At 40.6% G+C, this 27,032-nt stretch overlaps 1 protein-coding gene across 1 annotated transcript; it reads right to left on the bottom strand.

Moving 5' to 3' along the window:
- Positions 1 to 1,130: 1,130 nt before the first annotated feature.
- LOC131019424 (uncharacterized) lies at positions 1,131 to 3,511 on the bottom strand. The gene is made up of 3 exons (XM_057947966.1): positions 3,276 to 3,511; positions 3,133 to 3,193; positions 1,131 to 1,572 (listed from the first exon to the last, which is right to left on the bottom strand). Exons 1-3 carry the CDS (start codon positions 3,485 to 3,487, stop codon positions 1,525 to 1,527), a joined length of 321 nt encoding a protein of 106 aa, XP_057803949.1. The 5' UTR covers positions 3,488 to 3,511; the 3' UTR covers positions 1,131 to 1,524.
- Positions 3,512 to 27,032: the final 23,521 nt, after the last annotated feature.

Below are 27,032 nucleotides of genomic sequence, written 5' to 3' on the forward strand. Positions count from 1 at the left end.
TATTCCACAAGGTTCCCAACAACTCTGTTTTAGAAAACTCGACTGAAGCCCTTACGTGCATCAGTTAAGTTCCAGCAACTTAACTGATAACTCCCTACTGAAGAGTTTTCAGTATCAGTCGTCAACCCTGTTTGGTCAAAACTATTTTTAGTTGAACATGTGTCTTTGTTTGTGTGTAAAGTTTCGTTTAGATCTCTGTCTGAGATCCCTCTGATTGAGGAGTTTTTAAAATAGCCCATAGGTGTATTCCCCCCCCCCATACACTTATTCGAGACCCTCAGGACCTAACAATTGGTATCAGAGCAGGTTGTTCGCAAGAACACTCTGTGTCTGAGTAGGTTCTAATTGAACTAGATCCTAATGAGGGCATCTTGTTTTTTATCAAAATCTTTTCTCAAGATTCCTCTTGAGATTGCTTGCTCCGTGTTCTCTTTCTGTTTCCTGTGTGTTTCTCCCTGTTATCTCCTCAATGTACAGAAACAAGAAAGACTCCTCCAGCGACTATGTTCATACATACTTTCGAGGAATCTGTCACACCCCAATTCTTGAAACAATAAGTATAACTGGGGTACGACTCATCATTTAAAATGAACAAGGGAAAACCCTTGTGAAATCCGAATGAAAGGGATAACAATCGGGCTTAGCCCCTTTGGATGAAGAAAGACAGGTATTCAAGTGATACGAATCAATCAACAAACATAACAACTTCAGGATCACAACTTCAGATACGAGTCAATAGCTTAGGCTCAACAAAAGATATTGTTTAGAGTCACAACATAATAGGTCTTAAGTTAAGGAACAAAAGACAGATACTGGCTAGTTCTACAGCGGAAGTCAAAATAAGGAGTTGAACTCTAGCCTCAACTCTGCCCCGTCATCACCTGCCGCTAACCTGAAAAACATTTGAAAGTATTTTTGGGCTAAGTACTAATGTACTTAGTGGGCTGCAACTTTAAAACATTTCATAATCTGAAGAACAGTTTATCCAATCATACTTGACATGACTTAGAAAGTTTTAAAGTGAAAGAACTTCTAAGCATGTTAAAACATTTCATTATATATATATATATATATACTTAATTTGCGCGCAGATGTCACACTCATTTCTGTTACTCGCTGTGATCCCGGACCTCTAGCCACTGACGGATCCGTTTCTCCCATTTACTTGAACTGAGGGCGTAACCCAGACAAGTTTACTTTTGACCTCGGGATGTTACCCAGGCAGGCCCTTACATTCTATGCTTCGGAACACATCCAACAAGCATCCTTATAACGCCTCTTAGTTAGTGCCCGAATGGAGATCAACCCACCGAGTCAGCTAACGGTGTACACAATTCTCAAATAACGTGTTAGGCTATAAGAGAACCTCAATTGATTCGTTGTGGCGAGCCTTAAACAGAGCAGAGTGCACATAAACATTTTATTGGATAAACAGTTTATATATTACGAACATTTAAGCTCATTAGCTAAATCATACATTTGGAAAATAAGCCCACCTGTATAGGCAAAGCCTGTCGTTTAACGTTATCTCTGAATCGGAATAGCAGTGCTAATCCTCCTGACGTTCAAAGCCTACAAGAAATCTATTCTCAATAGGTCTCCTTGAATCTAATCTTAAGTCATGGTGTAGTGCTTAACATTCTATGATTCACTTAGCCGGGTTTTCAAAATTTAATGAATAAATAATTGAAAACATTTCTCTTGAGTTAAGAACACCAACAATATTCTTACTCGTCTTCCTTAAATAATTGGAATTATAATTAAAACCAATTAAATCGTAAATACTCTTATTGCAAAATAAATGCAATTTCATGTCATGCTTAGCATATAATAAGTAATTTACTTAAAATATGCACATAATAATAATTTAATATTATTATGAAAATTATCCTTTAAAATAAATTAATTAAACTAATTAATAGTTCAATTAATAAAACATAAGACAGTCCAATTTAATAATTGAAGGCAGTCCAAAGTCCTTAAATAAAAATAAGGGCCCAACACATTTATTTAAATACTTGGCCCAAGCTTCCTTCCCTTCTTTCTTTAAAGACAACCAGGCCCAGCTGAATAAATAAAAGAAATCGGCCCACTGAAGAAAATTTAAACAAAACTCGGCCCAACTCATTCGGCCCACAACTCAAGCCCTAACCTAGCCCAACACCCATCTTCTTCTCCCTCATCAGTCACGCACGCCCCCCCTCTTTTTCCTCATCAGTCGATCTCTCTCTCTCATCAGTCACGCAACAAATCAGTCTCTCTCGACTGATCAACATTCGCCCCCTTCTCCCTCATCCTCACTCAGCCAAATCCCGCCACCGCAGCTCCCTCCGGCGAGGCAGCCATCGACCGGCCTCCATCTCCCACACTTCCGCCGCTCCTGTCATTCCCCCTGTTCTCTCTCCTCCTTGGCGACGACGAAAACTGCCGCCGCCTCCCTCGGCCCCTCTCTCTCTCGCCTGTTTCCGGCGACTGCAGCATGAAGGCTGCCGCCGACCGCGACTCCCTTACTCTCCCTTCGTCCGTGGCCGAGCAACAGCAGCTATGGCCGCCGCGCTCTGGCCTCCCTCTGCTAAACCCAGCTCCGACCAGCCACAGTTCCCGATGGTCGACGACCCCCAGGCCGCCGCCGCCCTCTCCTTCCCCGTTCTTCACCGTGGCTAGGCAGCAACGGCAGAGCCGCAGTGCCTGGCCTCCCTCTCTGACTCCCGCCGACGAGCAACATTAGGAGCCGCCCGCCGGAGCCCTAGGCTCAGCCTCCCCTGACTCGACTCAACACAGCAAGACCAGCCCATCTCTTTCTCTCCAACCGTGGCTGGGCAGCAGCGTCACAGCCACCGTGCCCTGCCTCCCTCGACTCTCGACTCGACAGCAAAAATCAAAGCTCAAGACTTCTTTTTTCCTTTCTTTTTCTTTGGCAGATTATGCTTAAAATCAAGGAACAAATTGATGCTTCAAGATTCGACCTTTTCTTTATAAAACATGCGATGTATGTATATAAATGTGTATATGTCAGTTTGATTGAAAAGCTTGAAATGTGTTGCTCTGTATAATGGTTTACTGGAATGGCACAAACGAAGTGCTTGATTAAAGCTGTAAAAGCTAATGAGATGAAGGGGTTCAAGAGGGAACCTTTATTACTTGTGAATTTCTCGAATCTGAAATGGAGGAAATATCTGAATCTGCTTGATTGCTGGAAGTTGGAAACATAAACATAGTTAAAATGGAGGGTTGTATCCCCAAGGAAGAAGAAGAGAATTGGTTGGAACACTTACCTCTGCACTTTAAACTTTGTTGGGTGTGTTGAAACGAGAAGGAGAAAGTGGATGAAATAATAGAAGGAAACTTGGCTTTTGTATAATTGAAGTGGCAGAGGATTGAGGATGAGATTGCCTGCAAAAGCATGGCTGAAATTTGACCTTTGGGGTCTGAGATTGGAGGCTGCCACAGAGAGTAGGGTGGCGGGTAGGGTGGCTGTAAGAGGCATAGGTTATGAGTGCCAATTGGACACTCCAAAATCCATCAGGATAAAATCGTCGAGACTGTACTAATGCTTCAGGGTTTGCTAATTAAAAGCTCGTGAAAATGCTTGAATGTTAAATTAAATAAATATGCAATGCATATAAATTTAATAACTAAATTTACAAATACTTTTGTAAATCATTTTTGTTGGAATTAAAATAAATTTCTTTTCTTTATCCGGTGTGAATCATCTTAATCTAAGTTCAAAGTTATTCTAAACTTAGCTCGAGGAAACGGGGTATTACATCCCTCCCTCCTTAAAAAAAAAAATTTGTCCCCGAAATTACATACCTTGATAATCTAGCTGGGGATACTTGACTTTCATTGAATCTTCAAGTTCCCATGTGGCCTCTTCCATCCCGTGATGGTTCCACTTCACTTTAACGAGAACGATGTTCTTGTTACGTAAAACTTGAACCTTGCGATCAAGTATCTGGACTGGTTTCTCTTCATAACTTAAGTCTTGGGCTAGTACCACTTCATCGTGCTTAATCACATGTTTTGGATCAAACACATACTTTCTTAATTGAGAGACATGAAACACATTGTGCACGTCTCCAATACTAGGCGGCAATGCCAACCTATAGGCTACAGGGCCTATCTCATCTAGGATCTCAAAAGGTCCTATATAACGGGGTCGTAACTTGCCCCTCTTTCCGAAACGTATAACTCCCTTTGAAGGAGAAACTTTAAGGAAAACTCGATTCCCAACATTGAATTCTAACTCCGATCGGTGTTTATCGGCGTAAGACTTTTGTCTATCTTGAGCTTTTTTGATTCTTTGCTTGATGTGGTCGACTTTCTCAACCATCTGTTGGACCAGTTCAGGACCTAACAACTTTCTTTCACCCACTTCATCCCAGTAAAGTGGTGAACGACATTTTCGGCCATACAAAGCCTCATATGGAGCCATTCCAATTGTTACTTGATAACTGTTGTTATAAGCAAATTCTACAAGAGGTAACAAATCCTCCCAACTTCCACCTTTGTCTGCGACAATTGTTCGCAACATATCTTCTAGAATCTGAATCGTTCTTTCTGACTGCCCGTCAGTCTGAGGGTGGTACGCTGTGCTGAAGTTCAGCTGAGTGCCCATTGCATCTTGTAAACTTTTCCAGAAACGCGATGTAAATCTGGTGTCACGATCTGACGTGATAGATACAGGTACACCGTGAAGGCGTACTATCTCTTTGACATATAACTTTGCAAGTTTCTCCAATCCAAAAGTCATTTGAATTGGCAGAAAGTGCGCTGACTTTGATAATCGGTCCACTATGACCCAAATAGCAGTGTTTCCACGTGCTGACTTTGGTAGACTCACTACGAAGTCCATGTTAATGTGCTCCCACTTCTACTCGGGGATAGGTAGTGGTTGCAGCATTCCATACGGCCTCTGATGCACGGCCTTCACTTGTTGACAAGCGAGACATCGTTCCACAAACAACGCTACATCTCTTTTCATTCCTTTCCACCTAGAAAATTTTCTTCAAATCCTGGTACATCTTTGTGCTGCCTGGATGTGCAGTGTAAGGAGTATCATGAGCCTCGCTCATAATCTCGTTCTTTAATTCTTCTTTGTGTGGCACACACAATCTTTCACCAACCATAAGTGCGTTATCCTTTGCTTCAGTGAATCCTTTCATTTCATTCGTTCTTGCAGCGAGACGCATCTTCTCTAAGAACCAATCTTCTCTTTGTGCTTGCACAATTCTTTCTCTCAAATCAGGTTTAGCTGTCAGCGCAGCTACACAACCCGATACTGAATCTGGAGGGTAAACAATTTCTAAACTGAGTGAGGCGAACTCACGAATCAGCTCCTTCTGTTGGGTAATGAAATACCCTAGCTTAGCCTTTGCCTTTCGACTCAGGGCGTCAGCTACTACATTCGCTTTTCCTGGATGGTAACTGATGGTGCAATCGTAATCCTTTACTAATTCGAGCCATCTTCATTGTCTCATGTTCAAATCTTTTTGCTCGAAGAAGTACTTTAAACTCTTATGATCTGTAAAGATCTCACACCTAACTCCATAGAGGTAGTGTCTCCAAATCTTCAGCGCGTGCACGACGGCTGCTAGTTCTAAATCATGAGTCGGGTAGTTCAGCTCATGGGGCTTCAATTGACGAGACGCGTATGCTATCACTTTCTGATTTTGCATCAACACGCAACCCAATCCTAGTTTCGAGGCATCAGTATACACCACGAATCATTCGTTCTCTTCTGGTATTGCTAACATTGGTGCAGTAGTTAGCCTAGTCTTGAGTTCCTTAAAACTTTGTTCGCACGCTTCAGACCAAACGTATTTAGTCCCTTTTTTCAAAAGCTGAGTCATTGGCCTAGCCAATTTTGGAGAATCCTTCGATGAATCTTCTGTAGTAACCTGCTAGACCGAGGAAACTCCTGATCTCATTGACATTTGATGGTGCCTTCCATCCCTTGACTGCTTCGACCTTGGCGGGGTCTACTTTGATTCCTTCAGTCGACACTATGTGATCGAGAAACATCACTTCCTTCAACCAAAACTCACACTTACTGAATTTGGCAAACAATCTCTCATTACGCAGGGTTTCAAGTACGATGCGCAAGTGCTCTTTGTGTTGTTCTTCAGTCTTACAGTATATGAGGATGTCGTCAATAAATACTAAGACAAAACTATCGAGATATTGATGGAACACTCGGTTCATCAAATCCATGAAAACTGCTGGGGCATTTGTTAATCCAAAGGGCATCACTGTGAACTCGTAATGTCCGTAACGCGTTCGAAACGCTGTCTTTGGGATGTCTTCTCTTTTCATCTTGAGTTGATGGTAACCAGACCTTAGATCAATCTTGGAAAACACACCGGCTCCTTTCAACTGGTCAAACAGGTCGTCTATCCTTGGAAGAGGATATCTATTCTTTATCGTGAGCTTGTTCAATTCTCTATAATCGATACACATCCTTAGTGAACCATCTTTCTTCTTGACGAATAAGACTGGTGCTCCCCACGGTGATACACTAGGTTGTATGAAACCTAGATCCAGCAGTTCTTGCAGTTGCACTTTCAATTCTTGTAACTCCGGCGGAGCCATCCTGTATGGTGCCTTGGACACTGGTGCTGCCCCCGATTCTAGATCAATCGTGAATTCTAGTTGTCGGTTCGGTGGCATACCGGGAAATTCTTCGGGAAAAATATCTTTGAATTCTCGCACCACTGGAACCTCTTCGATCGTTTTCTCTACTTCACGTCCTTCTGTCAAACTGACTAGGAAAGCCCTGACATTCTCCCTTCCTCATCAGTTTTGTGGCCTTCATCGCAGAAATCGCTGGTACTCTTCCTCCCATTCTTATGCCATGAAAACTTGCCTTCTCCTTTCCAACGGATTGGAAAGAGATCTTTCTCTCGCTACATAGTATCGTGGCACCGACTCGAGTAAGCCAGTCCATCCCTAGGATTATGTCGAATTCTATCATAGCGATGACATACAAATCTGCCTTAAACGTTTCAGCGCCTATGTTCAGCTCTAAGTTCGAGATAATGTCCTTAGCAGCCAATCTTCCACCACAAGGGGTGCTAACCTCTAAAGTTGTCTCAGCCAATTGTGGAGTCAGCTCTAATCTCTTACAAGCAGCATGTGAAATGAAAGAGTGGGACGCTCCAGTATCAAACAAAGCTATAATCGGCACGTCGAAAACATTAATCATACCTGCCAAGTTTCCTTGGTTTCCCGCTGCTTGGTTTTGGTTAAGGGCATAGGCCCTAGCATTTTGGGGCGGCCCCCGATGTCCTCCATGACCCTGGTTCTATTGCTGTTGAGGTGTTCCTCCTCTCTTCCTTGGGCATGCCGGAGCATAGTGCCCAGTTTCTCCGCATGTAAAATAGACGTTCACTCCCCTCAGGCATTCTCCCAGATGGAGTTTCTGACACTTCGGGCAAGGTGTTTTAATAATTGCTTGATGCTGTTGGTTCTGAGGCTGATTCTGATTTTGGTTTGCAGCCCATGGTTTCTTCCCATTTCCATTTCCATTTCCATTTCCAGTTCCAGGGTTTCCACCCGTTCTCTCGTTCCATTTTCTTTTTCCTTTACCACCATCTTGAGGTGGTACAAATCCAGACTGTCCATGAGCTTTTCCTTTCTCTCTTGGTAGCAATGACTCAATGGTGAGAGCCCTGCTCAGTGTTTGTGCGTAAGTGAGACCTCCCTGACTTGTTAGGGAGATTGATATCTCGTGGCGCAGTCCATTCCTGAATTTCTCGGCGCGTTTCTCATCAGTGTCCACTAATAGTGGAGCATATCTTGATAGCTGGTTAAAAGCCCTATCATACTCAGTCACTGTTCCAGCCCTTTGCTTCAAATTCCAGAACTCGTTCTGTTTCTTCTGTCTATAGCAGCCTGGTATGTACTTCTCGTGCAATTCAGTCTTGAAATCTTCCCATGTGAAATTTTCCCATTGTTCCTCAGTCATTGTGCGCCTCACCGATTCCCACCAGAAGTCGGCTTCGTCTACCAGTTGGTAAGTCGCGCAAGTCACTTTGTCTTCGTCATCGCAACGAATGTAGCTGAAGATTCGCTCTACTGCTCTAACCCATTTCTCGGCGTCTGCGGGATCGCCAAGACCATCAAACGTTGGAGGCTTTTCTTTACGAAACTTTTCCTCAGCAGTACGCTCTGGTGCTACTTGAGGGATAGGCTGTTCAGGGATGAATCCCCTGCCGCGTCCGCGACCACGTCCTTGTCCCCTACCGCGTCCTCTTGGTGCATCTTCCATTCTGATTAACGGACGAAATCAACACACATGTGAGACTCATTCTGCATGCATGCATACATATATACATACATAGATATACCCAAGGTATATCGCTTCTATAGTGTAACCCTGTGAAAGGCTAATTATATTGGAAACTGATCTTAACTTAGTGGAGTACTTAAGTGGATCCTTAATCTTATCTCATTGCTTCTACGTTATAACATATCTATGTTAAACGTTTCTATCTTACCAGTCCTTACTTAAATCGATCAAGCGGAGCTATCACGACTAACATTCCCAAGGTATCCTCAGGTGGTACTCAAACAGTTGCAACAGGACCCTTCATTATGATCGTATAGGTAGTGAACCTAAAACGATAACTTAAACCTTAATTCATTCATTCCTTCATTCATTCGTTTCTTTTGAAACCTTTAAAACACGTGGACAATAAATGTCACATTCCTTAAAAATTTTGCTTTTGCCGGAAAGATTCAAGGAATCTAACTCGACCATTCGTACATTGATTCGTTAAGGGCTCGGGTAGTCCCAAACACGAAATAACATTTATTGAGTCGTTATGGGTTCGGGTAGTCCCAAACACGACACTATCGTTAAGGGTTCGGGTAGTCCCTAACACGATATTAACTTAGTTATATGAATCAAAGACTCAAAATAACAATATGAAAGCGATTAGTAATTCACATATCATCATTCATTGAAAGCGCGCACTTATTGGAAACCTTCAAAACATTTAATAACTTTGAAACTTTTAAATCGTACCTTTTTCTTGCGGCAGTGTGACGGCGAGCTGAGGTTCAACAACTTTCTTAGAAGTGTAGGGGTACTAATCTAGACTCAACATTAGAAGCTTTTGGTTATCAGAGACATGAAAGAAAACTTATGCTTTGATACCATTCTGTCACACCCCAATTCTTGAAACAATAAGTATAACTGGGGTACGACTCATCATTTAAAATAAACAAGGGAAAACCCTTGTGAAATCCGAATGAAAGGGATAACAATCGGGCTTAGCCCCTTTGGATGATACCATTCTAGGGTTTGTAAATAGTTGATTGAATTTATGTGATTTATTTGTTAATACCTTTGTGCCTTCCAGTTTATGATTCATAATTCCTGGTGCTTGTTTTCTTGTGAATTATCTGATCAATAGTTTGCATGTGTAGCTATTCGGTTTGAGACCTAGCGGAGATAACTGTTTAGCAGATTCAAGAATGTATGATATGATCTTAACCTTGAGACCTAGCGGAGATAGGTGGATCATAGGGAGCTATTTTTAGGAGCTGTTGGGAGTTAGTAGATTTTCTTGAGACCTAACGGAGATAGAGAATTTACTAATCTACGATTGTTGCTGCTCTAGCGAGAATGATTGATTAATTAAGTGATCTCTCATCATAACTGGATTAAACTGGTACATAGGATTAATAGATTAATTGCGTAGATTTAGTTAATGAATTTACTACCCTAGGATCAGTTGTCTTTAATATTTGATTTTTCTACGTGCTTTTATTTATTGCTATTTGAGTTTAGTGTTAATCAAACCTTCTTTATATTCGTTTGCTTGTCTACTGTTATAGTCTGTTTAGGGGATAGCAAAAGTTATTTCGTTGTGTCAGTCCCTGTGAATACGATACTCTATTGCTGTTTATACTACGATTACACCGTGTTAGTTGCGGTATTGTTAGGTCCCGGGGGTCTCGAATAGGTGTATGGGGGGGGGGGGAATACACCTATGGGCTATTTTCGAAAAATCCTCAAACAGAGGGATCTCAGGATAGAGATCGTATACGAAACTTTACATGCAAACAAAGACACCTGTTAACTGAAAATAGTTTTGACCAAACAGGGTTGACGACTGATACTGAACGCTCTTCAGTAAGGAGTTATCAGTTAAGTTACTGGAACTTAACTGATGCACTTATGGGCTTCAGTCGAGTTTGCTAAAACAGAGATGATAACACTCTTCCTGACTATCAAGGATAGATCAGTCAGACTGATATCATACGCAGCGGAAATTAAACTTAGTTTCGCAATAGCCTCGGTAGAGCACGTTGTTGGACTTAGGTTTCTCTTTGCCGTTAATCAGTATTCAATTTATCAATTGAAATAACACAATTAGGAATGTAAAACTGAAAGCGATAAACAAAACAGAGACTTTTACGTGGTTCGGAAAAACTCTTTCCTATATCCACGGTCGGTTGATCAGACCAACAATCCACTCCGCAAGTGCTTAACAGGTGCACTGCAAATCAAACCGTGTGCTTGCCGGGTGCACACAACCGTACCACTGAAGAAAACCCTTCTTCAGTACCCACGCTTCACTCGCGTCGGATTTCTCTTGCTTAGCACAACCAGCACTAAGACTCTCAGAGACAGAAAACCCTTCTGACCTCCGAATCACTCAAAACACTCAAATCTTTCTTTTGGAAAGGAGGTTTGAACGAGTGCCAACTATACTGCAAAGAACAAGTTTTTTGTAGCAAGTTTGACCTTGGCTTCTGGGTAAACAGAGGTTTGCCTAAGGTCTAAGAGAATATATGTAATCAGCAGTGACTGATTTTGGCTTTGAAATTCTCTTCTTCGATTCAAGCTTTGGGAAGGTTAAGCTTTAGGCTGAATAGCAATTTCGGCAGAGCTTCAGCTTATGTCGTTGAATCGGTGAAGATTGAAGTTGATCCTCGAGCGCTATTTGTAGGAGAACTCTTGAATAGATCCGTTGGCATAGAGCGTCCTCAAGATTTCTTCCGTTGGAGAGCAATTCGAATTTAGGCTGAGGCTTCAATCTTCGAGGTTCTTGTCTAGTGGAAACGGCTCTCTTGATGGACAGGAGATGTGACGTCTCTGATAAAGTAACCACCAAATAGGAATGACCTCTGCAGAGATAAGATCCTGAGATCTCTGCATTTAATGCGGTTGTACTCTTGTGAGTACGTGGCTTCCTTTGAACGTTGGAAGATCAGTCCGAGGAAGAATGATCAACTGATACTTGTCTTTAGTATCAGTCTGGGGCACGCATTAAGTAATCAGTTCCTAACTGATTCTTCAACTGATACTTCAGTTGGTATCTGCAGTCTTCAGTCTTCAGTCCTTCGTTCTTCAGTCTTCAGTCTTTAGTCTTCGACACCGCAAACTAAACTAGAACCGAACTCTAACACTTGAGTTCAAAATAATTCTAGTCTATTACAATTACGACCTATGAATTTTGGTATCATCAAAACAAGGATTAGGATATTCCACAAGGTTCCCAACAATTTCCCCATTTTTGATGATGCCAAAACCATACAGCAGTTCTAGACAATAAAAAGACTGAACTCATAGTACAAGTTCTAAAACTGGGGTGAAAACAGTTCCCCCTTAACAATAGAACCTAAAAACTTATACTTAGAGTTAAGAACGAAACAGTTCTAAAACAGAATAGGAGAAGACAGAAAAACATAATCAGAGCCTGGACAAAGAGTCATTGTCTTCAGGTTGAGATAAAAAAGAAGTTCTTTTCATTTAAAAACGGACTGATAAGCCATCAGTCGAGGTACAGAGCGAGACTTACATTGGAGTAGATAAATAAAAAACAAAAACAACATGGGAAACCCATGGACTCCAGCAGTCTGCTTGGCTACGCATTTGAACTTCTTGATCTTTATCTTCTGTCTTCGTGTCTTCATGTTCCTAAGCTTGTTCCACTCTCACTTGTTTTTCGTTGAGTCGAGGTCTTTACTGGAACGTCGTCCTTACAACTTCTGGTGATCCTTGTTGTCTCATGTTCAGTCAAGAAAGAAGGGACAGGAGCAACCTTAGGGAAGGTTTCTCTCTGACTTCTGACTTTCCCTTTTTTGGCAACATCAAAAAGAGAGCTGATGATGGAAGCTATGATCGGATGGGACTTCAACTCCGATTCTCAAGCACTCGTGGGAGAACTTAAAAATGGAGAAGTGATCCTGAGATGCAGAAGGAAGAGGACGCCAGTGGAGAGGTGGAGAGATAAGAAGGGAGACGGAGAAGTGATGGAGACGGAGAGATGGAGAAGAGCAGGGTGTAGGAAAGGAAAGTATGCATAGCATGTTAGAGATAAACATGAGATGCAGCTATGCATACAATTCGGAGGCCGAATAGACAGACGAGAAGAGAAGAATTAGATGAGTGCGAGAGGTGGGGAGGAGAAACGAAGGAAATGCATGGCGAGGCTTTGATGAAAGAAGTATATCAAAACGCGCCTCGTCATACATGGAGGAAAGAGAAGGTGAGGATGAAAAATTGAATCAGTGATAGTCGTGAGGACTAGCACTGTCGATATTGCGCCGGTTGACAACGAGCTCCTACTCATTGTTGTTGCACCACATGGAAGCTTTACGAAAGGTGCAAAGCTTGCCTGAAAAATCAGGTGAAGTCCGTCTGCTTGAGACAGGTACTTCAAGCCATATGGTCCGGGCATGAGGATGGAAGACACTCGCTTCGCTGGATACAAGTGAGGGTAAAGCAAACTTTGACGTCGGAGAGACGTTGAGATCCAGTGGAAGGGTCCGGTGAAGACCAAGTATGTGAGCGTCATTCTCCCACTCCATGACTTTGCAGTCATAGATTTCTCCTTTAGTCGGAACAATTTTTCTCTGCAACTTTGGAAAGATTGAAAGGTTTTCTCACAGTGAAGGCTGTGGAGAGTTGTTAGTTGATGCAGAAAAATAGTGAAGACATCATGGTATAAATAGACAAAATTTGTACCATGTAAGAAGATGAAAGGTTTTTCGAAGACTGTGCCTAAAATGTTTTTGAAGAAATTTTCACGTCCGCCGTCACTGCAGGGGACTGAAACTTCAAAAAGGTGAGAGGCATCATTGCATTCTGTCATGTCAATGAGGTTCTCAAGAAATTTTATCACAGAGGCAAAAGGTTGGAAATTTTTTTAGAGAAGATTATGACAAGTTCCATCAAAACATATTTTCCCTTTTAAAACACTTGTCCTTCTCGGATATTCCATTTTCCAACAATCAGTTAAAGTTTTTGAAAGAAACTGATCAGTTAGAGAAAGATTTTGAACTAAAACTCAAAGCTCTTAACTGAAATAACTGATTTAAAAAGGCGTAAGCTTAAAAATACTTACTGATCGACCGATCATTGTAGTCAGTCGATACCACTTGATCCTGGTTGAATCATCAGGATGACTTCTTCTTCAGATGAGCGTTCTAACTTCATTGCTTTCCACGTAAGTGAGTGTTTGAACAGCAAAAGGAAGACCACCAGTCAGCATGACTGTTTGAGAAAGTCTTCAAGCACAGCATCACTCTTCAGGGTTGATGAGGCCGATCTTTCCACACAGATCGTTGAACCTTTCTTCTGGAAGAGCCTTGGTCAGCAGGTCCGCTCTCTGAACAGCAGTGGGAATCTATTCCACAGAGATATTCTTCTTTTCGACATGATCACGGATGAAGTGATGTCAAATAGCAATATGTTTGACTCTGGTGTGATGAACCGGATTCTGGGAGATTGCAATAGCATTGGAGTTGTCGCAATAGATTGGGACTTCCTTTTCGTCGATCTCATAGTCCTTCAACTGATGGACTAACCACAGGATTTGTGAGCAGCACCTTCCGGCAGCAACATATTCAGCTTCAGTTGTGGAGGTGGCGACTGAAGTCTGCTTCTTTGAAAACCATGAGATGAGCTTGTTTCCTAGGAATTGACATGTTCCGGAGGTTGATTTGCGATCAAGCTTGCATCCACCGAAGTCTGAGTCTGAGTATCCGGTGAGCTTTATGTCGTCGTCTGCTGGGTACCACAATCCTAAATTGGGTGTGCCTTTAAGATATTGTAGTATACGCTTTGCTGCATCCAAATGAGCTTCCTTTGGATCTGATTGATATCTTGCACATACCTCGACTGCAAATGAGAAGTCTGGTCTGCTCGCAGTCAAATACAGCAATGATCCAATGATTTCTCTGTACTTCGTCGAAGAGACAGATTTTCCTTCTGAACCTGGATCAACTTTCCAGTTTGTGTTCATTGGGATCTTGACTGATTTCATGTGCTGAATATCGAACTTGGCTATCAGTTCCTTGGCATACTTGGACTGACTGATCAGTATTCCTTCGTTGGTCTGCTTGACTTGCAATCCGAGAAAGAAATTCATTTCTCCCATCATGGACATCTGGAACTTGTTGGTCATGATGTCAGCAAACTTTTTTGCACATGCGTTCGGATTTGGATCCGAAAATTATGTCATCGACATAAATCTGAACAAGTAAAAGATCTTCTCCTTCTTTGAGAGTGAAAAAAGTTCTGTCCACAGATCCTTTCTTGAAACCTTGTTCAACAAGATACTCCGAGAGAGTATCATACCACGCTCTTGGAGCTTGCTTCAATCCATAGAGCGCTTTGTTCAGCTTGTACACCTTTTTTGGACCAGCAACCTCAAATCCTGGAGGTTGTTCCACATAGACTTCATCTGTGAGCACTCCATTGAGAAATGCGCACTTGACATCCATTTGGTGTACCTTGAAACCTTTGTGAGCTGCGAAGGCTAAGAAGAGTCTGACTGCTTCCAATCTAGCAACTGGAGCGAACGTCTCGTCGTAGTCGATTTCTTCTTCTTGACTGTATCCTTTTGCTACAAGCCTTGCTTTGTTTCTCACAACGTTTCCTTCTTCGTCTTTCTTGTTTTTGAAAATCTATTTCAAACCAATCACCTTTGCATCGTCTGGTCGATCCACAAGCTCCCAAACTGAATTCCGGTTGAATTCATTGAGTTCTTCTTGCATTGCGATGACCCATTGAGTGGACTTCAGAGCTTCTTCAATATCCTTGGGCTCTGTAGATGATAAGAAACAGCTGAAAATCTTATCTTCGTTGATGCAATTCTGATTGATGTCAAAGACGAGGTTGCACATTGATCTCCGAGTCTTGACGCCATCTGATGGTTCTCCAATGATTTTCTCCTTAGAATGGAGTTCAAACCATCTTCGATACTTCTTGATCTCTTCTGGAGATGGTGGGGCTTCTTCGGTTAGAATGGTTATGAAGTGTTGAGCACTTTCTGGAGCAGGGGTGAGTTGAGCTGGAGCTGCTTCGGCACGTTCAACTCGATCTTCAGTAACTGGAGTTCCCCCTTGACTGATGCCATCTGAATTGGCTCCAGTATGAACTTCAGACCTTTGACTGATCTTTTGATACTAAAGCCTTTCAGTATCTTCATCTTTGCCTGGTCCCTACACCAAGACAGTAGAGGGCTCGGTGTTGTGGATTTCAGCTTTGGAACCTTCAGTGTTTTGAACACACTTTTCAGTTCCTGTTCCCTGAAATCATCTGTAGACTCATCAAAGACCACATGAGGTGTTTCTTCAACACAAAGAGTTGAGAGTTAAACACTCTATAGGCTTTGCTTGAACGTTCTGTTCCAAAGTATCCAAGAAAGACTCCTGGATCCGCCTTGCTATCAAATGTAAACACCTCTTCTTTTCATTGTTGTGGATGAAACACTTAGAACCAAAAGCATGAAAATAGGCAATTGAGGGCTTTATGCTCTTCCATAACTCGTAAGGAGTTTTTCCATGTCTTTGAGTGAGGAAGGAGCGATTCTGCGTGTAGCATGCGTTGTTGACTACTTCTGCCCAAAACTTCAAGGGGAGTTTTGATTCGGCTAGCATCGTCCTTGTTGCTTCTTTTAAAGACTGGTTTCTTCTTTCTGCAACTCCATTCTGTTGAGGAGTTCTTGCTGCAGAAGTTTGATGACTGATTTTTTGTTCTTTGCAATACTCACGAATGACAGCATTGAGGAACTCAGTCCCACGATCTGATCTGATGCTGATGATGTTGACTTCCTTTTCGACGCTCAGTCTTCTCAGCAGCTTTGGCAGTTCCTCCAGTGTCTATTTCTTCTTTGAAGAGAAAGATAACCCAAGTATATTGTGAATAATCATCCACAACTACTAAGGTGTACTTTCTACCGTTGTAGCTTTTTGGAGAGATTGGGCCAAACAGATCCATGTGAAGTAGTTGAAGGATTCTTCCAGAGGAGTGTCCTGACTTTGACTTGAATGACATTTGCGTCTGCTTTCCTCTTTGACATGCTTCACATTCTTGCTTCTTCTGGAACACAATAGAAGGCAGACCTTCTACCAGATGATGTTTAGCAAGCTTGTTGATCGTCTTGAAGTTGAGATGGTTGAGTCTCCTGTGCCAGAGCCAGTTGAGCTCCGAGCTGCTTTTGCTGATGAGGCATGTTTCTGGTGGGCTGTCTTCCCATGAAACGACGTAGAGACTTCCTTGTATGAAACCTTTCAGAACCACCTTCTTTTGATTGTTTCTAACAGTGAATTCATCCTTTTTGATCTTCACTGTGAAACCGCTGTCACAAAATTGACTCACAGACAACAGATTTTGTTTAAGACCAGAAACAAAGCTAACATTACTGATATTGGCGTTACCCATGTTGAGCACACCATAGCCTTTTGTTTCTCTGATTGAGTTGTCTCCGAATGCAACTTTGGATCCAGCTTTCTCAACATACTGAGATAGATATTCTTTGTAGCCCGTCATGTGCTTCGAGCAGCCGCTATCCAGATACCATGTTCTGATTGAAGCTTTAACTTCTTTCTTCTTTTTGTGTTTCCTGACATTGACCTGCAAGGAAGAGTTGCTTCAGGCACCCAATCAAGATTTGGGTCCTTCGATGTTAGCTCGAGTTCCCTTTGGAACCCATATCTGCTTCAGAATTGGTCTGGCTGATCTCTTGCGCTTTGTTGATCGTCTGACTGACGTTGTTGGCGCTTCAGTTGGCACACGAGCATTCTTCAGTTGAGAATTCCTTTTGAAGGCCTCACTCTTGTAGGAGTTCTGTCTGATGAGTGGTTGAGGTCTTCTTTGCTCGGCGAAGTATCTTCCTTGAGATACTTGAGTCTTTCCAGACTGATGGAGACTTCACTGATGTCGTGGAACATGAGTCGTTTGATATCCAGTTGCTTGTCGTCGTGGATGTCGTTTGGCTCGACTGGACTCATCATTGTTTTGTCTCCATGGATTTTGTTCTTTCTGAAACTGAACTGATGTCAGTCTCTGACTTATGTGGCCTTTCTTTCCCCTGGACTGGTGAGGAAGATTCTTTTTGACTCCTGATGTTCCTTCTCCCAATCTTTGACTGAAATTTGCTTTCCAGTCTTCTCAGTAGGGTGATCTGGTTGGGGGACCTCCTTTGCTCGTCTGTAGCTCCGTGGAGGTGGAACATTTGATCTTGCCATCAGTTTGCGTTTGCGAACTTCATCCATATCATGATCTCTTGATTCTTCTGATGTTGTGACTTCAGAAGTATTGTCCTTTGAGGCGATCATGATCTTCTTTCCTTTGTCAGCTGCAACCTTTCCTCCAATGCTTTTAACAAGGCCTTTCGATGGAAAGTTGCTCATCATGGGAGACTGCATCATGCAGTTCTTGACTGTTTCTTCCAGCTTGTGATTGAGTCTCTTGATCTCATGAGATGCTTTATCACATTCTGAGTTGGAGATTCTGAGCTTTTCTTCCAGTTGACTGTTCTCCATGATTAGCTGATCAAGACAAGTTTCATCCGGAAAGTAGATGATTGTCTGATTCCTAGCTCGTTCATCATTGATCTCCTTGTCCATTTTCTGATTCTGCTTGAGGAGATCTTCAAACATTTTCCTCAACTGACAGTGATCAGTCATGAGCTGATCAAATTCGTTAGTTTCATCGGATGAGCTTTCTCCAGATTCTGAGTGGTCTCCTGAAAGCATCAGGAAGTTATCAGTATAAGAAGTTTTTGAATGAGAGATTACCTCTGAGCCATTCATTCCATTGTCGTAGCTGTTGTCAGCCACGCTTTCAGATTCATTGGCCATTAGGGCTCGGCTCTTATCGTCTGAGCTGGAGCTGTCGAAGTCGGATGATTCTGATGTGTCTTTGGAAGAATCAGCATCGTCAGCAACCATCGCTTTCTTCTTTGAAAAGCTGCGATCTTTCTTGGCTTTCAGCTCTTTGCCCTCAGATTGAGTCAGTTCAGGGCATTCATTTCGAAAGTGCCCTTTCTTTCTGCATCCAAAGCATTCCATATCTTTGATATCGTAAGCGGCTGACTTCCTTTCTCCGCTTCGATTAGTGGAATGTCTGGAGTTGCTTTCTCTTTCCTTTCCTTTGTAGTGCTGCTTGTGGAGCCTTCTGTACTTCCGGAATTTGGACTCCATTTTGTTGAATCTTTCAGTCAACAAAGCATATTGACTGAAGAAGTCCTCAGGGTTGAGTTCTGCTGGTTCCTTGATTTGCTTCTTGCCTTCTCTTGTTGAGGCTTTCAGTGCTGCTCCTCTTGAGGTTGATAGACCATCTTCGTCTGATCCTCCAGCCTTCTTGATTCCATGATTTCTCAAAAGGTCGAACTCGTTTGCCATGAGATCGGAGAAAAGCTTGTTCGTCGGGAGCTGACTGAATCCAAGCTTATGCTGATGAGCGACTGAGTAGATCTGCCATTCTCCTCGTGGCAGTGCTCGAAGAATCTTCAGATTGATTTCTCGTTGAGTGTATTTGTCTTTAGAAATGGATTGAACTTCATTCAAGATTTGATTGAATCTAAGTTCCATTTCTTCGACAGATTCATTCTTGAGCATGAGGAAGGAGTCGAACTTCTGGCAAGCTATGGACAGCTTATTCTCCTTGATTTCCTCGGAACCTACGCACATTCTTTCAAGAATGTCCCACATCTCCTTTGCAGTTCCGCACTTGATGATCTTCATGACATGCTTGTCGGGAACGGTGCCGGAGATGATGCTTTTGGCGAGGTTGTCGAGCTCATCTTTCTTCCTTTCTTCGGTGGTGAAGTCTGTCATTTGCTTGGGCTGGACGTCATCGTAAGGATCCTGACGGGGATCGACAAGAATCTTTTTTACTATTTCGGTGATGGTGATTGGTCCGTTGGTGATGACTTTCCACATTCGGCAATGTAGGGCGGTGAGGAAGCTTTCAAGCCAAAACTTCCATATGTCGTATTTTCAATACTAAACATAGATAGAGAAGATAATCTGATGTGGTTAGTCTTCATCAAAAAAGAGAGAACAGATAACAACAGATAGAACAGATAGCAAGCACAAAAAGAAAGAGAAAACTTTTTTGATACCCTTGAGAAAAAGGATCTAGTTCAATTAGAACCTAATCAGATACAGAGTGTTCTTGCGAACAACCTGCTCTGGTACCAATTGTTAGGTCCCGGGGGGTCTCGAATAGGTGTATGGGGGGAATACACCTATGGGCTATTTTCGTAAAATCCTCAAACAGAGGGATCTCAGGATAGAGATTTTATATGAAACTTTACATGCAAACAAAGACACCTGTTGACTGAAAACAGTTTTGACCAAACAGGGTTGACGACTGATACTGAACGGTCTTCAGTAAGGAGTTATCAGTTAAGTTACTGGAACTTAACTGATGCACTTATGGGCTTCAGTCGAGTTTGCTAAAACAGGGATGATAACACTCTTCCTGACTATCAAGGATAGATCAGTCAGACTGATATCATACGCAGCGGAAATTAAACTTAGTTTCGCAATAGCCTCGGTAGAGCACGTTGTTGGTCTTAGGTTTTTCTTTGCCGTTAATCAGTATTCAGTTTATCAAATGAAATAACACAATTAGGAATGTAAAACTGAAAGCGATAAACAACACAGAGACTTTTACGTGGTTTAGAAAAACCCTTTCCTACATCCACGGTCGGTTGATCAGACCAACAATCCACTCCGCAAGTGCTTAACAGGTGCACTGCAAACTAAACCGTGTGCTTGCCGGGTGCACACAACCGTACCACTGAAGAAAACCCTTCTTCAGTACCCACGCTTCACTCGCGTCGGATTTCTCTTGCTTAGCACAACCCGCACTAAGACTTTCAGAGACAGAAAACCCTTCTGACCTCCGAATCACTCAAAACACTCAAATCTTTCTTTTGGAAAGGAGGTTTGAACGAGTGCCAACTATACTGCAAAGAACAAGTTCTTTGTAGCAAGTTTGACCTTTGCTTCTGGGTAAACAGAGGTTTGCCTAAGGTCTAAGAGAATATATGTAAGTTCTCTTGTCTTTAGTATCAGTCTGGGGCACGCATCAAGTAATCAGCTCCTAACTGATTCTTCAACTGATACTTCAGTTGGTATCTGCAGTCTTCAGTCTTCAATCCTTCGTTCTTCAGTCTTCAGTCTTCAGTCTTCGACACCGCAAACTAAACTAGAACCGAACTCCAACACTTGACTTCAAAACAATTCTAGTCTATTACAATTACAACCTATGAATTTTGGTATCATAAAAACAAGGATTAGGATATTCCACAAGGTTCCCAACAGGTATTTTTATTGCTAATAAAATAGTGATTAGTCCCACCACCAATAAAATAAAAAAAAATTTAAAAATTAAAATAGTTAACGGTGTTAATCGTCCGTTAAGTCGGAGGGGTTAATTGACGGAAATTAGGTACTTCAGGGGCTTAGTTGACACACCCCTGCCCATAGGGTGTTAATAGCTACAGGGGCCTCTACGTTAGGGGCCAAATTGATACTTAACCCTTTATTATTTTATCATTTAATCATGTTGTGATGAATTTCAAATTCATATACCCAAATGATTTCAAAATAACTCAAGACTTGAGTATTTGGGTTGTCTACATTACAATTAGTGCGCAATTAAAATACCCCCTGAAGAGGATTTCTCATCTACTAAATTTCTTTTATCATCATTCCAGTGTACCCATAGCTCTACGAAAATTATATGTATACTTTGTGAAAAATACATATATAGAGTCAATAATTGAGGATCAATTCATATATTGATACTTTGATTATCTAACTTAAAACTTTTTTCGGCATTAGGGGCAGATATATATGAATGATGAATTATACAATGCCGTAAATTTCTCGTTGGATTAACTATGTTATATTCACACGTTATGAACTAGAAGCTCAATAAATTATTATTGACTGCCAAAAAGGAGTGAAATTTTATATATATGTCATATTGCACCACAAATAATTGAAGTCCACGAAGGACGAATTTGATTTAATGCTTATTGACGCCAGAAGCGTAAACGATCTATTGGTGCCCAAGATAAAATATCCACGGATTATAATCAAATAAATAAATCAAATCATTCCAAAAACCTCATGAAGAGGATCGTCTTGAAGATGATAATCCTAATACATTTTCCACGTGCAGTAAATTATCGTAATAGTGGGATTACAAAACAACTAAACCAAATATTATAGAAAATGGTGAAAATTTGGTTTTACTAAAGTTGCCATGAACTTTGTGAATACGTGAGAATCGTAATAGAAAAATCATAGTTGTCGACAACACTTTTGCCTCAACAAATTGCTAGTTGAACTTGAAGATTATTTGGATACAAAATAAATGATATTAGTGTGCCAAAAGCACTGATATAGACATATGCAATGAGGCAGAACCGAACTCGCTAAATGAAAATAGTTAAGTGAGATTAGTAGCTCAAGGGTTTGAGAAACCCAAAATAAATCAAATATTCTCATGTTATAGATGACATTATGTTTCGTTATTTATATAATATTTTATGGTAGTAATTATTGATATAGATATCAAATTTATGGTCGTTATGGCTGTATTATTATATAATTCATTAAACATGAATATATATATATATGTAAAAATCCATAACCGACTACGTTATCTTCCCGAAGATATAATATTTATGAATACTCAAAACTCATGAGAAAGTGAACTCATGCTTAATGATGAAGTTCCAATGAAAAGACTTAGTTAAAACTAAGTACTTTCTCGACTTGCAGATCGAGCATATTCCCGATGGAGTATTTATTTTATATGTATTAGTCGACCTACCCAGAGAAGATTTTGAATAATATCACATATGTTTAGCTACCAAATTATTATCCTACTGACTCATCCAAAACACCTAGCAGATGGACTCGAATTTATACGAGGTCGTTCTAGGGCAGTAAGGTCACTCAAGTCGTCTCACACGGAAGGCTTAGCAGGGCTTTAATTGTGTTACTCACAAGAAACGGAAGGAAAACCTAAACACTCTAATCGGGTAGTTGGGTCTGGCACTATCTCGCTCTTCTATTCACCAAAACATAATTGAAAGGAAGCATATAACATTAACTAGGCAGTAGATAAGTAGAAACGAAGAACGTAGTGATAAGACATTAAAACTATCAAACTAGGGTTGTAATCTAACACTCCAAACCAAACGATCATAAAACCATGAACAACAATTAACCACTACCTAGGAATGAGAACAAAATCAATCCTCAAATTCAAATTCAAATTCAAAGAGAACTTTAATTACCATTAGGGAGATTCCTAAACACACACAATCAAAGAGAAATCCGCAGGAAAACAACGACGAACTAACGAAGCACTTAAATTATCAAGAATCAACCACATCAAGGAAATTAATCTAAGATCATCTCATTCATCAAGAACATAAGAGAACAAGAAAGTAAAACCAAAGGAAATAATAATCTTCAAATGAGAAAACAAATGAGTTCTTACAAACGAGTATGAACTAGAAATCCAATCCAACGGAATGTAAACTGCTGTAAACTTTGATCCAATGATTCCACAAAGTGTTGTTGATGTTTAAATCACTCAAAAGACTAAGGAAATAAGGTGGAAATCGCCTAGGAGACTGCTGGGGTCGAGAGTGGGAGCCAAAACCCTAAAATTCGGCTTTTAAATGGAAAAACACGCCCAGGGACGGCGGCCGCCGTGGACGCCCTTCGCAGAATGGGCACTGCAATGCGCAGCGTTTTTGTTTTGGTCCGTTCTCCCTCGTTTCAAGTCGGATTTTAGATCTGTTTTCGCCTACGAACTCGTATCGAGACGAACTTCGATTCATTTGAAGATCATTCAACTAAATTCTGACTTTATTGTTGTCCACATATCAATCAATTTGAGCATAAAATCATGAGACAACAAAATTAGCACAAAAGCTCAAATCAATCAACTCTTGAATGAAAGAGATCAAAATAAAAGTCAATATAAGACGTAAACACCCACAAATTCATCACAAAATAGGGCTAAACACCTACCACTTGAAGTGGATAAGGAGTCAACTAGACCAAAAGTAAATAACAAAGTTATTGAGGACCCGAAGTTCCTTATTTGTGTTCTATTGGAGCACTACTTTTATCATGCATGATATACAATTTGCAGTTAACTTGCTAGCAAGATTTAATGTTTCTCCAAGAAGGAGAATTTTAAATGATATTAACCATGTTATTGGTTATATTCAAAACAAAATACAATTGGTCTATGTTAAAAGAAATCAAAATTCGGTATTGGTAGATAATGTTGATAATTTATATAATCCCGAAAATTATATTAAAAACTTTCAAGATTGTTGTCTTGAGGGGGAGAACGATGTTTTAAATAGTTTCAAAAATTAGACTTTGAAGGCCAATGGCCCTAAAGGCCAAATTGTTGTACTCTTTTTCCCTTACTAAGTTTTTTCCTACGATGTTTTCTTAGTTAAGGTTTTTAACGAGGCAACTATTGTAATATATGAGTAAATATATGTCTTGTACTTTTTTCCTTTACCGAATTTTTCCCATAAGGTTTACGGAAAGGTTTTTAACAAGACATGAACATCTAGACTCTAACATCAATTGAGAAGTTTCTTTGAAGTCAAATTGCACGCAACTCAAAGGAACATGAAGATTCGAACAAGCGATAAATTGGTGGACTTATGCACAAAGACATTACCAACATCGACTTTTAGAAAGCTAATACACAAGATCGGCTTGCATCGACTCAAAGATATACAATGCTCATTTTCAGGGGGAGCAACTGTACTCTTTTTCCTTAGACTAGGTTTTTATTCTATTGAATTTTCCTAGCAAGGTTTTAACGAGACAGCATATTTTTAGGGTTAGTCATTTAAGGGGGAGTGTTGTAAATATAATATATATATATATATATATATTTCCCTACTTGATGACTTAACCTTAACCATTAACCCTAACTTTGTATCTCCTATAAATAGAGGAATTTAGTCCTCACAATAGAACGCTCTTGCATATTTTATTATATTTTCTTCTACTTGAAGGAATATTAAATTGAATTAATGTTCCGTTTGCCCGATGATCGTTTCTTGGATTATTATTAATCTATCATACAACGATTAATCCTAACATGCTCCTATGAATTAACAGCTGCACACAGGTGTTAGGATTTACTTACTTGTGAATCGGATGCACAGATGATTGATGATCGAATCGAACGACTCCAGTTCTGATCTTCTAGACTGTATCCCGCTCTAGTCTCACCGTTGGATGGACAACGAACTGTGAGAAAAACCAAGACAGAAAGCTCCCACGGTTTCCTGCGCCTCCTCTCAGTTCTCAAACTCTAATAATTATCAGTGTATTTTTCCTGAGAGCTGACAGCTGTATTTAATAATACAGAAAGAGGGAGGAGGCGCCAGTTTTAGAGTAGGGCACGAGTTATGTTCCTTTCTGGGCTAGGAGACTTTGGGCCAGTCCAGGGACCAAATACAAGGAATAAAGATGGGCCTCAAATAAATTAATTTATCTATGGTCAGCCCAGACCATAATTAATTTATAAATATTAGTTCATTCCACTAGAGAACCAATATTGACTTACCCCTTTATTACCGGTGATGAGTCGGGGCTTGTATTTAGACTTATTAAATCCTCGTATTTAAAATATCCGACATCCATTAATTAATTAGAGCTCTGACAGCCTAAATTAATTAATCTCTTTGTAATCCTTAAGCAGTACCACTCAGACCTTATTATTGCGCCTGAACTTAATCAACCTGCAGGGTTTAGCGCAATAAACATTATTGAGCTCCTTAAGGGGATGTCATTATCCTTTACAGATACGAGTACCAATACAGATAATCAGATATCATATATTAACCGCTATCACCTAAGATACAGAGTACTCAAGTTACTATATAACTCTCGCTCATAGTAAGTCAAAGTGATAGACGAATCAACATATATACCTGACATCTTATTAGTATTAAGATCTTATAAGTCACCGAGATCTCTAATTCTTCACTTAGGTCAGATAGAAGAATATATCTCACTGTGGTCCTATCAATACGTATTACGTACTAGTATAGATAAGTAGTCAAGACAAACTACTTCCATCTATACCGCAACCTAAACAAATAACTTGTCCTAGAGTTATTTCGGTTGTGATCATATTATATCTCTTAAGGTTAATTCAATTATATGGTCTTCTGTGATCTACAACACACCATATAATCTACTTATATAGAGATACAGAACATACATATGCAATCATGAATCCAATCAGATAGGAGATTAAAAAGTGAAAACAGGAATCATTGTATACAAGCATAAAACGTTCTTGCTTTCAGTATACAAATCCAACACTACTTTTCTCTCTACTTTCAACATTTTTGTTATTTATAGTAGTATTTATTACTCCCTTCGTCCCACTAATAAAGACACACTTTCCTTATTGGATTGTCCCAATAATAAAGACACACTTCTAAATAAGAAAATAATTAGAACTTAAGATGCACTAATTAATTGCACCTTAATTAGGGTATAAATAAGACAAAAAAAACCCACCCCTATTTTCTACGCTCGACATCTCTCTCTTCCAGAATCGTCTCTCTCTCGGCTTCTCTCGCTGCCAGCGCCGCCCTGACCGCACGCCGCTCGATGAAGGCTGGCGGTATCCCCATCTCGCCCTCTCTCTCTCTCTTTCTCTCTCTTGCCCGACGAAGATGTCGCCTCAGTGGTACAGCCGCCGCTTGCTTCTTCTTCTCCGGCCGAACAGCCATCACCCATCCCCCTCTTCTCTTTTCGACTGCACAGCAGCGGTGGCTTCGCTTCCTCCGACGGAATCGTTTGCACGGCGGCGGATCTGGGGGCTAGGGTTTGCATCAATTGCATCGTTCTCACCCCTATCAATTGCATCAATCCCATCACCGTCGCCACCGCAGACCTCTCAACCAAAACAACGATATCGTTATGTACAGGTAAAATTAGGTCACGATTTTGTGGCTTGAAGCTCAATTGTAATCTCTTCTTTTAGTGAGTTCTTAATTTGGGGGTTGAACGATTTTGCAAAGGGAACACGCCATTCTGTAGCCAAGACCCAAGAGTGCAGATAGGAACAAATAGAGATGGATGAAGCGATGGAGAAAAAATGGAAGATGTCCTCTTCTTCGTCTTCGTCTTAAAAACTACAAACAGAAAAATCGAAAAACATATAATGAGAATATTTAAATTAACGCAAAAACTTGGGTGCGGCCGCCCGCATACCAAGCGGGCACCCACCCTCACACGCATCCATATATATTAACGTTTGAAATTTAAAATCAAATCTGTTGTGTGGTGCAATGGCAACAACTGCTCCATCTTTCCTCACCCTTAGGGTAAGGGTTCCGAACCCTGTTGTCAACATCTTTTCCCCATTTTTGGCTGGCGTTTTTTCTCCCTTTTTTGCTCATTTTATTCTTTTTCTTAGCGTTTTTTATCTGTTTTTTTTACAATGTTTTTTACTTTTCTATAATAATTATTTGAAATAATTATACATATCAATAATTATTTTTATACATATTAATAATTATTTTTTCTTACAATAATAATAATTTGATAAAATAACTAAATGTAATGTTTCTAAATAATTACATTTGTTCACGATAATTGTTACTTTTATTTATGAGAATTTGTACTTTTAGTTATTTGATCAAATAATTATTTGTGTAAGCAAAAGTAATAGTACTTTTAGAGTTTAGTAT

Source organism: Salvia miltiorrhiza, chromosome 4, assembly GCF_028751815.1.
Source record: "Salvia miltiorrhiza cultivar Shanhuang (shh) chromosome 4, IMPLAD_Smil_shh, whole genome shotgun sequence".
In the NCBI taxonomy this organism is placed as follows: domain Eukaryota; kingdom Viridiplantae; phylum Streptophyta; class Magnoliopsida; order Lamiales; family Lamiaceae; genus Salvia; species Salvia miltiorrhiza.

What these genes read in the sequence shown, in the direction of transcription:
- LOC131019424 (XM_057947966.1), bottom strand. Translation starts at nt 3,487, where the DNA reads ATGCCTCTTACAGCCACCCTACCCGCCACCCTACTCTCTGTGGCAGCC. An exon ending in ACAAAGTTTAAAGTGCAGAG is followed by an intron (nt 3,194 to 3,275) that starts GTAAGTGTTCCA and finishes TCCAACTTCCAG; the next exon opens with CAATCAAGCAGATTCAGATA. An exon ending in GAAATTCACAAGTAATAAAG is followed by an intron (nt 1,573 to 3,132) that starts GTTCCCTCTTGA and finishes GATTTCTTGTAG; the next exon opens with GCTTTGAACGTCAGGAGGAT.